Below are 14,276 nucleotides of genomic sequence, written 5' to 3' on the forward strand. Positions count from 1 at the left end.
CTGTTCAAAAATACCATTCTGGAGGCCCAGGCCAAACATATTCCGCGAATTAGAAAAGAAAGATGAAAGTCCAAAAGCAGCCGGCTTGGTTGAAAAGTGAGGTGAAGAAACGCCTTTAGAAAATGGAAGAAGGAACCATCTGAAAATAACAAGCAGCAGCATAAGGAGTGTCAAAGCAAATGCAAGGCGCAGATAAAGAAGGCCAAGAGGGATTACGAAAAAAAGATAGCATTAGAGGCAAAAAAAATAGTAAAAATTTTTTTTGGTATATTAAAAGCAGGAAGCCAGCAAAAGAATCGGTTGGGCCGTAGGATGACCGAGGTGTAAAAGGGGCGATCAAGGAAGACAATGATGTAGCGGAGAGATTGAATGAATTCTTTTGCTTCGGTCTTCACTGAGGAAGATTTGGGAGGGATACCGGTGTCGGAAATCGTATATCAAGCGGACAAGTCGGAGAAACTTACTGACTTCGCGGTAAACCTGGAGGACATAATGGGGCAGTTCAGCAAACTGAAGAGTAGCAAATCTCATGGACCGGATAAAATTCATCCTAGAGTACTGAACTGAAAAATGAGCTTGTGGAGCTACTGCTAGTGATATGGAATTTATCCTTAAAAATCGAGCGTGGTACCGGAAGATTGGAGGGTGGCCAACGTAACGCCGATTTTTTAAAAAGGTTCCAGGGGAGATCCGGGAAATTACAGACCGGTGAGTCTGATGTCGGTGCCGGGGAAAATGGTAGAGGCTATTATTAAAAACAAAATTACAGAGCACATCCAAGGACAGATTACTGAGACCAAGTCAGCATGGCTTTTGTGTGGGGAAATCTTGCATGACCAATTTACTTCAATTCTTTGAGGGAGTAAACAAACATGTGGACAAAGGGGAGCCGGTTGATATTGTGTACCTGGATTTTCAAGCGGCGTTTGACAAGATACCTCATGAAAGGCTACAGAGGAAATTGGAGGGTCATGGGATAGGAGGGAATGTCCTATTGTGGATTAAAAGCTGGTTGAAGGATAGGAAACAGAGAGTGGGGTTAAATGGGCAGTATTCACAATGGAGAAGGGTAGTTAATGGGGTTCCTCAGGGGTCTGTGCTAGGACCACTGCTTAATATATTTATAAATGATTTAGAGATGGGAGTAACTAGCGAGGTAATTAAATTTGCTGATGACACAAAGTTATTCAAAGTCGTTAACACGTGACAGGATTGTGAAAAATAACAGAAGGACCTTACGAGACTGGGCGGCTGATTGGCAGATGACGTTTAATGTGAGCAAGTGCAAGGTGATGTATGTGGGGAAAAAAAGAACCCGAATTATAGCTACGTCATGCAAGGCTCCACGTTAGGAGTTACGGACCAAGAAAGGGATCTGGGTGTCGTCGTCGATAATACACTGAAACGTTCTGCTCAGTGTGCTGTTGCGGCTAGGAAAGCAAATAGAATAGTGGGTATTATTAGGAAAGGTATGGAAAACAGGTATGAAGATGTCATAATGCCGTTATACCGCTCCATGGTGCGACCACACCGTGAGTATTGTGTTCAATTCTGGTCGCCACATCCCAAGAAAGATATAGCAGAATTGGAAAAGGTGTAGCGAAGGGCGACAAATGACAGCGGGGATGGGACGACTTCCCTATGAAGAAAGACTAAGGAGGCTAGGGCTTTTCAGCTTAGAGAAGAGACGGCTGAGGGGAGACATGATAGAGATATATAAAATAATGAGTGGAGTGGAACAGGTGGATGTGAAGCGTCTGTTCACGCTTTCCAAAAATACTAGGACTAGGGGGCATGCGATGAAATTACAGTGTAGTAAATTTAAAACAAATCGGAGAAAGTTTTCTTCACCCAACGCATAAACTGTGGAATTCGTTGCCGGAGAACGTGAAGGCGGTTAGCTTGACAAAAAAAGGGGTTAGACTGTTTCCTAAAGGACAAGTCCATAAACCACTACTAAATGGACTTGGGAAAAATCCACAATTCCAGGAATAACATGTTTGCACGTTTGGGAAGCTTGCCAGGTGCCCTTGGCCTGGATTGGCCGCTGTCGTGGACAGGATGCTGGGCTCGATGGATCCTTGGTCTTTTCCCAGTTTGGCATTACTTATGTACCTAGGCTGCTCAGTTTATCCATGAGTCTTGTGTAAGAGAATATGGCCTGGATTGGCCGCTGTCGTGGACAGGATGCTGGGCTCGATGGATCCTTGGTCTTTTCCCAGTTTGGCATTACTTATGTACCTAGGCTGCTCAGTTTATCCATGAGTCTTGTGTGAGAGAATATCAAAGGCTTTGCTGAAATCCAATTAGACCAGATCTGGCATATGCTCTCAATCCAGTTCTTTAGCCATACAATTAAAAAATAAATCACTTCTTTTTTTTTTGACACAATCTGCGTCTAACAAAACCATCTTGCCTCAGATCATTCACTATCCTTTCTTTCAGTATTGTCTTCACCAAGTAAAGGCTTAATGGCCTGTAGTCGTCCACTTCTTTTACACTTTTGTGCAGAGGGACCTTAACTGCCCCTTCAGCAAATCCACCAGATTCTCTCTGAGCTCCATCAGTACCTTGGAATTAACTCATCTACCCCAACGTTTAGTCCACTTCCAGTTTTGCAAGTTGCTAACAGTGTGGCATCTGATATACGTTTGCAAGCCATCTTCTTCCATGAACACAGAACAGAAATATTGATTTAGAACTGCCACCTTTTCCTCATCATTCTCCACGTAATTCTTTGCAACTTCGTCTTAAAAATTCACCTCTAGTTTTCCCCAACGTACTTGAAAAAATGTTAATTTACATCCTTGACTATCTTTTCTTCTACCTGTGATTCTGCCACCCTGATTTTTTTTCCTCACCTCCTTCAGGTTTACTAAATAGTTGAGTCCCTTCCTAAGATCCTCTGTATTCTGAATGCTGCCCATTTCACTTTCATTTATTTTTAGACAATGTCTTGGAGAACCATGCTTGTTCTCTTTTCCTCTTGCTTTCCTTATAAAAAGATCATTGCTGTACTCTTTTTAGTTTCGCTCACTGTTCTTACACTTCTCTCACTCTGCCAGTTCCTATTCAATATCTTCCAATTTTACCAAAGGCAGTATGTTTGAAATCCAAGATGTTCAGCTTAGTGCGTCTGGACTCTACCTTAGCTATTATATCAAACCAGACTACTGAGTCAGTCTCTGTATAGTTCCTCCATCTGAGCCAGAAGTCTGTATCCCACCAGAGTTTAGGTAAAGTGCTCTCCTTTCCAAGATGGGTCACAGTGCTCCCCCCCCATGCCAAGTTGTTTTTGTGTTGATGAATGACTGTTAGTTTCCACAACCTGCTCATTTTTTTCACTGAAGGTGACATCTCATACTTCCAAACTGAATTTTATCCCAGAAAACTATGTGCAGTTTTTGCTGGTTAATTTATATCAATACGCTTGAATTTTCAAAAGTATAGGCACCCTGAGGCACACCTCTAGTGTCTGTAGTTAAAAATATATGCATCCAAACTACATGCATATTCTTATCCACACATCAAGTGGGCAATTTTCTAAAGGCCCATTTCTACATGTAAAGTACTGCTTTAAACGCTTTTGAAAAAGTTATCCTCCTCCTATATTAACACATATAAAAACTGTAATGCCAATTAAGTTATCAGAATGTGACTCCCATATAGAAAGGGTTGTGATTGCTGCCGCCTAGCAATCACTAGGTCCAGACTACCAAGCTTATAAACTCAGCCATCTATATGGCAATGGGCAGTAATACAATGGAACTACCCCTCATTTGTTTTGGTTTTTTTTTGCTGTAAAATTCTGATTTTAAAACATCTCTACCTGGGCATTATTGTACAGCACAACTAAATGCAATCAAAAGCATCAGACTTCTATGTATTAACAACACAGGTAACCTCCGGTGCCGTAGGGGGCGAGAGGGAGGCAAGGAGATTTCAAAATCCAAATTTTTCTTTGCTTATATACATCCTTTTTTTTTTTTGTGGTTTTATAGCCCCCTTACCCCTTCTTGGAACAATTTTCAGCTGATAGTCCTGCAGTATCAACCGACCACATGCACCACTTTCCAAGTATGCAGAACCTAAAAAGGAATGACTATCGTTTCATTTCTGAAATTTCCCACAGGACTCGGAAATCCCCCCCCCCCCCGCCTGTAGTTTTAAATTTAGCGTTGCTATAATACGATAGTATCACAAGCACGTGTCAGGGCCCCTAGGCGTCTGTTACATTACACAAGAGAACCAGAACGAACGCCACACCGGCGCCATTACACGACAACGTCCATCTTGAACAAACGCCACAAGTAACCGTCCTTCGTTCTCCCCTTTTCCAAATCCCAAACGACGCAATCTGCGCACTCCCCCCTCTCTCTCTCTTCTGACTAGAAACTACTACTACTATTAAACATTTCTATAGCGCTACTAGACTTACAGAAACCACACATAAAAACCTCCTTACTCGCCACGCCTGCTGATAATTATCAATCTAATAACAACAAAACCCTCTACCTCAAAACAAGTCGGAATATACATTAAAAAACAACAAAACCCTGGCCATTGGTTATTCTTTTTCTACATTGCCTACAAGTCATTTTCTGCTTCAAGATTCTCCCGCCCTTTCCTACCACCCTAAACATCAAAGGCCCTCTCTCGAGCTTTATGGTACAGAAAAGGGGAGGGGCTTTTGGCTATCGTCTAGTTAAATGCTGCTCCCCTCATGTGACACAGGTGAAGCCCTCCTGGACCCCCCGGCCCGCCCCAACGTCACGTGGACCTACTACCCTTCCAATCGCCTCTCTCGTCTCACTTTCCCCGCCTCGAGGCGGGAGCCTTGCGATTGGTGGGCAAGCGGCTCGCGGGTAGAACCGTACGTCGTGGCGTAACAGAAGAACAGAGGAACACAGTCGGCGAAGCTACGGCGTTAGCGAAGACAAAGAAAGTGCTGCGGTTGCCGTGGAGCTGCGCCTTTTCTTCTCCCTCCCCTGGTGCTGGTACCGGGAGTGAACGCTCCGTGCGCCCTCTTCCGCTCTCGCTGTTATAGCGCCAAGTGAGAGGGGGAATTCCGACTGCTGTGGAGAAGAAAGCCCGCGCTGCACTGCAGGACCGCAGCGGCGGGTGTGAGAGGAAGAGAGGGGCCACGTGGTCCCCGGGGGGGCCCTCGCGACCTTCGAAGTAGGAGCCGGTGGGACGGAAGGAGCGCGGGGCTTCGGGTAGCGAGAGACCAGAGAGAACCTGGTCGCCTAGAGCCCCCGAAGGCCGAGGCCATTTCAAGAGGAGGAGGAGGGGTGTTCGTCGCTCGCGCGTCGTCCGGCCACGTATTAGACGCCGGAAAGGGCGGGACCAACAGGAGGGAGAGAGTTTATAAGCAGGGGCTAGGCTTGGCTCTTTATGTCTGTGGGGCGGAGTGAAGTTAAAGACAAAAGGATTGCAAACGAAAATAGGTGTGAAGGAGGGGGAGATAACTAGGAGCTGCAAGGATGGAGAGTAGGGTAGGAAGCTGAACAAAAGAAGAAGGCATGTTCTGATGTGCTGAGGGAAGATCGGTTATTATAGGTTGGTACCTAAAGTATCTTTGGCACAAGGTGTAGTTGTAGGAGAGGCGTAGATTTACTGATATTTGAGATTAGAGTTCGGAAGTACTTTAGGGTGATGCAGAACAGAACAAGCATCGGCTGTCCGGTGTGTGTGAATTAAGGTTGCAGTGTAGGGAATTTGGTGCTAATCATACAAACAATACTCAGAATCGTGGAACAAATTATATGGAACCATAGAAAATCTGGGATCTAATGTTTGTGTACTGCACAGACAGCCTTATGTTATCAAGTTTCACAGAATTAGACAAGGAAACTCTTATCTGGAAAAGTTCCTAACCCAGAACAACAAATACAGGATCTTGATGCTGAGAAATCTGAATTATATGTGAATCTATTGACAAAATAGACTTGAAGACTCCTGTGGACAAGAATTTAGTAAAGGCGCTTGAAAATTATTTCAGACATTAAAAAAAAAAGTGTTGCAATTGAATTATTTCTTTGCTTTATAGTCATTGAAGAAGACTCTTTTCTGTTAGACGGGCATCTGAACAATTTCAGCAAATTTTTGTTCTTGATTTTTTTTATATCTGCAACTAAGATTTGTCGTCATGGCATTTACAAATTACAGCAGTTTGAATCGCGCTCAGTTGACCTTTGAATACCTACATACTAATTCGTGAGTATACTGCATGCATGAAGTTGAGAATGACATGCAAGAAAGCTCAGTACTGCTAATGCTGTTACAGTTCTCAGTCTCTTATACGTAAAACAGTTTTAAAAAACATCACAGGTCAATATCAACATCCAGCTACTTGCAGGTAGATAGGTGCTCTTAAGGTCTGAGCATGCCTGGCAGCAAGATTTTTTTTTTTCATTTTTATTTTTAGTTTTTAAATCTTAAGAAGCTTGTGCCACACAAGATCAGCTTAAGGGTGAACACGCTTTGATTATTCCTCTATAAAAGAATGATTTAAACTCTGAAGTGCTGCTGTTGCTAATCCTACAAATTAGGGCTATGTTCTTGGTTATTTTGGATTGAATTCTACACAAACTATTGAAGTTGCAGCAAGAAAATCAATTTTATGTTTGAGTGCTATTTCAGTGGTTCTTTAAAAGTTTTCATCACAAAGAAACTATAAAGAACTTTTGACTCGATCGTAAGTGGGAGAAAAGCCCTTGGGATCCAGTAATTATACTTCGAGAAATGATGTGGAAGATAAAATTGGTGATTTTAAAGAGGACTTTATTGAAGAGCATATTGTAAGGTGGATGAGGAATAGAACTTTTATTAGCTGTTTTTGCCTGTTTATAATTTACATCTACTAAGCTACCAGACTGGCATGCAGGAGTTCCTGAGTGCATTTCTTGAGTTTGACAACATGGCTGAAGAAGAACCTATGAGATTCCCCTTTCCATTCATATTAAAGGTCCTACAGTTGGTAGAATATTATATTCATAAGCATGGGTTTTAAATAATTAGTAATTCTCGATAAAGAGGTAAGAACATCAATCAATATAAGGATAATAAGTGATGTGAGGTTGACATAAGACTACGATTTTTAATGGAGTTTATTTTTCAAAAATTGTATTTGATAAGAGGAAGAAATGAATTCCAGCAAATTATATAATTGGCTCTTTAAATGGCATTTAGTGTTTTCTTCTGATATTCAGGCTTTTGATTCGATCATAGCCAACAGAAAGCTGCAGTAACTTTGTTGCTTGCTATACCCAGTGTTCTCAGTTGTTTTTCAATGACGTGCTAGCTAGGCCTTACCCTGCTTAGTGTCAGTTCCAAGTTTCTAAGTTTATTCAGTTATTTGATATCTCACCAGTTGGAGACTGTCAAGGATTGAGGTTTGATATCTCCTGAAGCAGTGGTGCTAGCAGTTGAAATAACTATTTCCTTATTGGGAATTCATATGTTTTTAAGGTAGAAGCAGAGTTGGTCATAGAAGAATTGCTTTCTTCATCTGTGGCTGAAAATGGGCTGATGAGTTGGGCCTTGTGGTCTTCATGTATTATCATCTGTTTCCCTGATGAGCTAGATTTGGGAATCCTTTAAGGACAACATTCCAGATACACAACTTATTATAATATTGGGTTAAGGCATAGACAGGTATATAAAAAATATTCTGTATTTACACGCTTAAGTTTAAAGTCTGTTTTTCTTCGGTGTGTTCATATACTTTTCTGAATTGCTACCCTTAAGTGAGCTATGGAAGTATTCTCTTTTGGGTGATATCCTGATTTTGCTCACAGGACTGCAGTTGGCTTTGGCACCCTGTTTTTTTGGAAATCTGGAAAGACTGGATCTACTTCTTCATTTCTGACCATAAGTGAATTTTCATGTTTGACCCTTCTTATTTTTTATGAAAGACTTATCTGGTGCAGAACTAAGTCTGCATGGCACCAATAGCCCCATTTCTACAGTAAGTGGCTTGTTGCCAGCATAGGATGCATTTATATGCAATACAGCTTCTTACTGTGAGTCTTCAAAGAGAAAAATGTATCTCAATTATTGATGTGATGCAGTTATGGACTGCTCTATCTAGCACTGAGGTGGCAGGGTACAGAGGAGTGCTAAAGCCACACTTGGCGCACATCAGGTAATCTGTAGTGCATCACTTCTCTGTGCTGGACTGATGGCTCCTTCATGTGTTCTGGTGCGTACCATTTCCTCAGCATGAAATTACTTGCACAGTCCTAGAAGGAATGTAGTGCTCCCCGAACCACATGGTGTATTGTGTTCAGGCTGGTATGGGCCGTTTTTCTTTGCGTATAGAGTACACCTCTGCAGTTTTTGCAAGACTCCGGTGTAGGTGCAGCTTTTTAGGTTATAGTAGCTATCTGGCTTAGGACAGATTACTCCAGCATGGTACATTGTACTTTTTTCCCTTGTTTAGGATAAATTGTGTGAGCATGGGCTCAACTTTATAATATGTTCTTTGCTAACTGTACTTCTATAGACCTTCACAAGTGAAAGGTCAAGATGATGTCTAGAGGGTAGACACTAGCCAGGAGTTCTTGACCATTTGGATCTTTTTCCTTCATAACGGGCAAAGGGTGGCCAGGATAAAGGTTATTTTCTTGACTGGAGTCCTTGTAGCCCAGGGAACTTTACATTTGATTTTGCTTGCTAGAGTGCTGTTGTCAGTGTTATTCTGGGTCTGGGCCTCATTTGAGTTGGAGGAGAAAGACCTGATTCACAAGGTTTCTCTCAGTCCCAAAGACTTACATGCAGCTGAGGAAGATAGGTCGAGCTGTGAGCCCACTAGTGCTGCAGTGAAAGATCATAGGGCCTTAAAGTATCAGGGGAGTTCAGCAATAGGCAGGGTGCAGCAAGACATGTACCAGAAGAGTATCGGCTGTTGGCGGATCTAGCAGGACAGTTAATATAGGTACTACTATGAGGCATGAGCCAGAAGTGAAAGGAGTTGGGGATATCGTTGTACCAGAAAACATCACATTGGAATCGATAGGACTAGCCATTGGGTCCCTGGATACCATAGTAACAGATGGCAGATAGACTATCTAGTCTGCCCAGCTCCATTCAGAATATGACAATTACCTCCTCTGTGCCTTTGTCTTGCTTTGATCACATCCTCTTGCTACATAGGGAGTCTATCCCATTCCTTTTTGAATCCTGTCACTGTATTTGTCTCAATCGCCTTTACCAGGAGGGTGTTCCAGGCATTCGCTACCCTTTCCATGAAAAAGGAATTCCTGATGCTTTTAAGCTTGCCTTCTTGCTATTGTGGCATGGACCAGTATATGGAGAGAGATTTTGTAGCTGCCGCAGGTGATAGAGACAATTTTTAAAGGTTGTTTGCATTTGTGGGATCAGGGTGAGTGATGAGTCTAGCACTATTCCTAGATTCCTGACTTGTGATTTTAGGGGGAATTCCTACTTCCCAAAAGGTATTTTGAAGTCAGGTATTTCCTTAGCTTCAGCAGCAGATGAATCCAGGAACTGGTGGGTTGTATCCGTCTACCAGCAGGTGGAGATAGAGAACACTAAAAACAGGCAGTGACCATCTGTGTGCTGGTCCTTCCCCCTTTAGTATAACTCTATCTCCAGCAGGTGGTGGACGGAGCTGGCCAGCTCCTGGATTGTCTGTTTTGAGGGGGCTCCTGGGGTGCCAGTTGAGCTGGGGTGTGTGGCTGGTGGTGCCCACTTTAAAGACATACTTGTGTTCAGGTCCCTGCCTTACCCTTGCTCCCAGTCGTTTGCGCTAACCGAGCTTCCCAATGACGGGGTTCCGGCCCACTCTTCCGTTTAGGTCGTTTGACCCGGTTTTTGGGGGAGTGGGCCAAGATCACGTCAGACCGTTGGGTCCTTGATCTGATAGAGCACGGATACAAGTTGAAATTGTCTGCACCCATCAAGGACGCTTTTTTGGAGTCCTGCTGCGCTACGGTCGGAGAGCGGGAAGCAGTGGCAGAAACGTTGTACTCTCTGTTGAAGTTAGGAGCTGTGGTTCCTGTGCCTCAGTTCGAGCTTCGGGAAGGTCTCTATTCCATTTATTTTGTGGTACCCCGGAAAGGAGGGTCCTTTCGGCCGGTGCTCGATTTACGGAAGGTGAACGAGTCTCTGGCGGTTCGGCACTTCCGCGTGGAGACTGCGGTCGGTGATAGTGGCAGTGCAGCCCGGGGAGTTTCTCACCTTGTTAGATCTCAAGGAGGCGTATCTGCATATTCCAATTTGGCCACCTCATCAGAGATTTCTAAGGTGGTGGTTGCGGCTACGTTTTTGCGGAAAGAAGGAGTTAGAGTCCATCCTTATCTGGACGAATGGCTGATCCTAGCAGACTTGGAGGTGGAGAGTCGGGCGGCCACGTCACGGGTGATAGAAGTGCTACAATCCCTGGGTTGAGTCGTCAATTTCCCAAAGAGCCATCAAACTTCCTCTCAGTCTCTCGATTATTTGGGAGTTTCTTTCAACACGGGCCTGGGGTGCATTTTTCTTCCAGATGGCAGACATCTAAAGTTACAGTCACAGATCCGAAGGTTGTTGGGACTTCATTGGCCTCGGGCATGGGATTACGTACAGGTGCTGGGGCTCATGGCAGCTACGTTGGACATGATTCCGTGGGCGAGAGCTCACATGAGACCGCTGCAGCAAGCCTTGCTCAGTCGTTGGTCTCTGACGTCTCTGGAGTATCAGTGCCGGTTGCCTTGGACTCAGTTGGCCAAGGCCAGCTTGGCTTGGCTTTCTGACATCCATCTCAGGCGGGGATGCCCCTTGCTTTTCTGCAATGAGTGCTAGTGACAATGGATTCCAGTCTTTCAGGATGGGGGGCTCACCGTCTACACCATTGTGCGCAGGGCCTCTGGTCGGTGGAGGAGTCCACGTGGTCCATCAATCGTCTGGAGCTGAGGGCTGTACAGCTAGCCTTTCTAGCATTTCATGAGACTCTGGAGGGCCGAGCGGTGCGGATTCTGTCGGACAATATGACAGTGGTGGCTTATAACAATCGTCAGGGCGGCAAACGGAGCAGGGCCTTGTCTGTCGAGGCCGCCGTCATTCTGGCTTGGGCAGAGATTCATCTTCTGTAATCTGTGGCCCACATCGCCTGTCTGGACAATGTACGCACCGATTTTCTCAGTCGTCATGCTCTAGATCCCGCGGAATGGGAGTTGGCTAGTGCTGTAGAAACTGGTGGATGATGTATATGTAGGAGGTGCGATGCTGTGACTTCATAATATGACACAGTCATAAGTCATTGATGTTTTACTTGCATGCACTCGTGCCTGTTTGCAAATCTTGATCGTTGGCATTAAGGTGAATTAATAAAGTGGAAATCAAACTAGCAGATCAATATGATAGCCAAACAACTTTATTGAAGATACCGTATGTAAGACAAATGCCCGACACAGGCCCGTGTTTCGCCCAACAATAGGGCTGCGTCGGGCTAGTCTGTATCTTCATTAAATGAGAGCGGTGGTAGATTATATATCGGGACAAGGATAAAAGGAATTTTCTTTATAAAAAACCAGCGTAAGCAGCACCGTATTCTATATGACGCCAAGTGATCGATGAGTAGTCCACTGTCAAGGGGTTCTACGTGGAATGTTGCTGGGATTCTGGAATCTTGTAACTCTTTAGGATTCCAGAATCTTCTGAACTTTTAGTACAAGAAGAGTGCTGGGCAGACTTCTACGGTCTGTGACCTGAGAATGGCAAGGACAAATCAAACTGGTATACATATAAAGTATCTCATACCGTGTAAAATGAGTTTATCTTGTTGGGCAGACTGGATGGACCGTACAGGTCTTTATCTGCCGTCATATACTACGTTACTATGTAAATTCCAGACACATTCCTAGCACTGTCTGTGCAAAAGATAAAGAAGCATAGGAAATGACAGCAGATAAAGACCATATGACCTATCTAATCTGCCCAGTATATCTATCGCATGATGGGACCCTAAATCCAACCACTTGGTTTTGTGCTAAATGATGGAGTGACTCCTTCCACCACCCACCTTAAAATATTTTCTGCTTGTTTAATAATTCATGAAATAACAGATTGAAACGAATAAAAAGTGAACAAGGAAGTGATGGGAGTCTAGATTTGTTTGGATTTACACTGGTCTGCAGTGAAGAAGGAACTTGATAGACAGTTGTTTGTAGCTTTAGCATGCAGTGCACAGAACTGTATAACATCTTTTAGATCTACTGAAGTAGACAAGTGTTTGAATTGCATTTTCGGACTGAACCTACGGAGTTAATTTAAGGAATATATTTTGTGGATTAGTAACAGCTGTACCAAGAGTATTGTGATTTATGTTAATGTTTAAAAACTGGCTATAATCTCGGGCCGGTCAGTGACTAAAGTTTCTCTTCAATATTTTTGACTATTTTCTATAATAAAATATTTTTGCGCTTTTTCAAAATTGGGCAAACTTTTTTTTTTTTTTTTTGTGGTGTGGGAAGGACTACCATAGGCAGCGAAAGTTTATTTTTATTATTTTTTTTAATTTTCACTAGTTAAAATGTATATCAGCCCCATTTTTTTCTTCTTGTTTTGTTTTGCATTTGATGGAAATCAAATGTAAGCATAACTATACTCCTTTTTTTTTTTTCTCCCCGGAAATTACAAAGACTAGGGGACACTCTATGAAGTTATATAGTAGCACATTTAAATTATTTATGGGAATTATTTTTTCATTCAGTGTATAGCTAACCTTTGGATCTCATTCCCAGAGCAAGTGGTAAAAATGTAGTTGGGTTTAAAAGGGTTTGGACAAATTCCTGGAGGAAAAGTCCATAAATCATTAAGGTAGACTGGGTAAAAAAACATTGCTCATCTTCCAGGTTGAATAGCATGGAATCTTTCTACTTTTTGGGACTCTTATCATATACTTGGGAGCAGTCACTGTTGGAAACAGGATACTGGGCTAGATGGACCTTTGGTTTTACCCAGTAGGATAACTCTTAGGGAGCTGTTTACTAAGGTGCACTAGTGTTTTTAGCATGTGCTAATTTGTAGACGCCCATAGAAATATTATGCGCATCTACACAGTGCATTGTAAAACAGGACCCATAGTTATCTCTAGCGTTAGCGCGTGCTAAAAATGCTAGCGCGGCTTAGTAAACAGGGCCCTTAGTAATCTTTTGCTTATAAATTTAAGTATTGGCTCCAAGTCAGAAGATTACCATCATGAATGTGATCAGTGTAACATTTTCCTTTTTAAGTAGTATTTTCCCTAGGCTATTTACCTTACAATTTTTTTCTTTTACAGTGCATTTATGGGATGAGATTCTTTTGAAATTGTAGGTGGTTTTATACTATTTGATCTTTTTTTCCTTAATTCCAGCACGACTCATGAATTCTTGTTTGGAGCCCTTGCCGAGCTGGTAGATAATGCAAGGTATATGCGTTTGTAAATTAGGTACTTTAATTTGATGTAGGAATAGTGTTCGTCTTATTATTCAGATCCCAGATTGTCTGTGATAAGACTAATCTGCTAGATAGAGGGGAAAATATTGTAAGGGAATCTGGTAGATATTCTCTGATCTGGAAGATGATGTTTTTGTGTTAGACTACAATTCATTGTGTGCCTTTTTTTTAGTGCTCGTCAACTTGTGAAAAAGTGGTTGGGGCTGATGGAATCCACCTGTCTGTCTATAAGCATGTTAAATGAATGGAGGATTAGCCTAATAGAGCAGCAGACTGAGAACCAGGGGATCCTGGTTCAAATCGCACTGCAGCTCGCCCTCCATTGCCTCATGTATAAGTTTAGATTGCAAGCCTTCTAGAGACAGAATTATCTGTGGTACCTAAATGTACACCACTGATAGCTTTTGGACTTGCAGGCAGTATATAAAATTATATATAAAAATAAAATGATTTGTGATCCTGCTCGAATCTGGAGGGGGTTATGATGCGCGTGCCTAGCTGTTCCTTGGCCTCTAAAAAAAATTGTCACCTTTGTCAGATCAAAATTTTCAATAAAATTGGAAAATACTATAAAATCATGCATAAGCGTAATTCTCACTTTCTTGTTTTGTAGAGATGCTGAAGCTACAAGAATTGATATTTACACAGGTAAATCGCATCACCTTTTTTATCAGGCACATGGGTACTCTATAGAGTGATTGTGTGTGTGTGTGTGTGTTTTTTTTTTTTTTGTGGTACATTGAGAGGGGCAATATTGACAGGTGCTTGTTGGAATAAGGAAGCTTGATGCAAATGCATTAAAATATGTTTATATACATCAGCTACAGGAAAGA

At 42.7% G+C, this 14,276-nt stretch overlaps 1 protein-coding gene across 2 annotated transcripts in view; it reads left to right on the forward strand.

Annotated features, from left to right (window-relative positions):
• The first annotated feature begins 4,878 nt into the window (after positions 1-4,878).
• MORC2 (MORC family CW-type zinc finger 2) overlaps positions 4,879-14,276 on the forward strand; it is a 155,164-nt gene continuing 145,766 nt past the window's right edge. Inside the window, exons 1-4 of one of the 2 annotated variants that reach the window (XM_030217895.1) lie at positions 4,879-5,559; positions 6,050-6,216; positions 13,361-13,414; positions 14,057-14,091. In XM_030217895.1, coding sequence (XP_030073755.1) covers positions 6,149-6,216; positions 13,361-13,414; positions 14,057-14,091 — 157 coding nt within the window. In that variant the 5' untranslated portion in view covers positions 4,879-5,559; positions 6,050-6,148. The remainder of the gene's footprint in view (positions 5,560-6,049; positions 6,217-13,360; positions 13,415-14,056; positions 14,092-14,276) is intronic. The other variant, XM_030217896.1, reaches the window with a different exon arrangement.

The sequence above is a fragment of the Microcaecilia unicolor genome, chromosome 11 (assembly GCF_901765095.1).
Source record: "Microcaecilia unicolor chromosome 11, aMicUni1.1, whole genome shotgun sequence".
Lineage (NCBI taxonomy): Eukaryota > Metazoa > Chordata > Amphibia > Gymnophiona > Siphonopidae > Microcaecilia > Microcaecilia unicolor.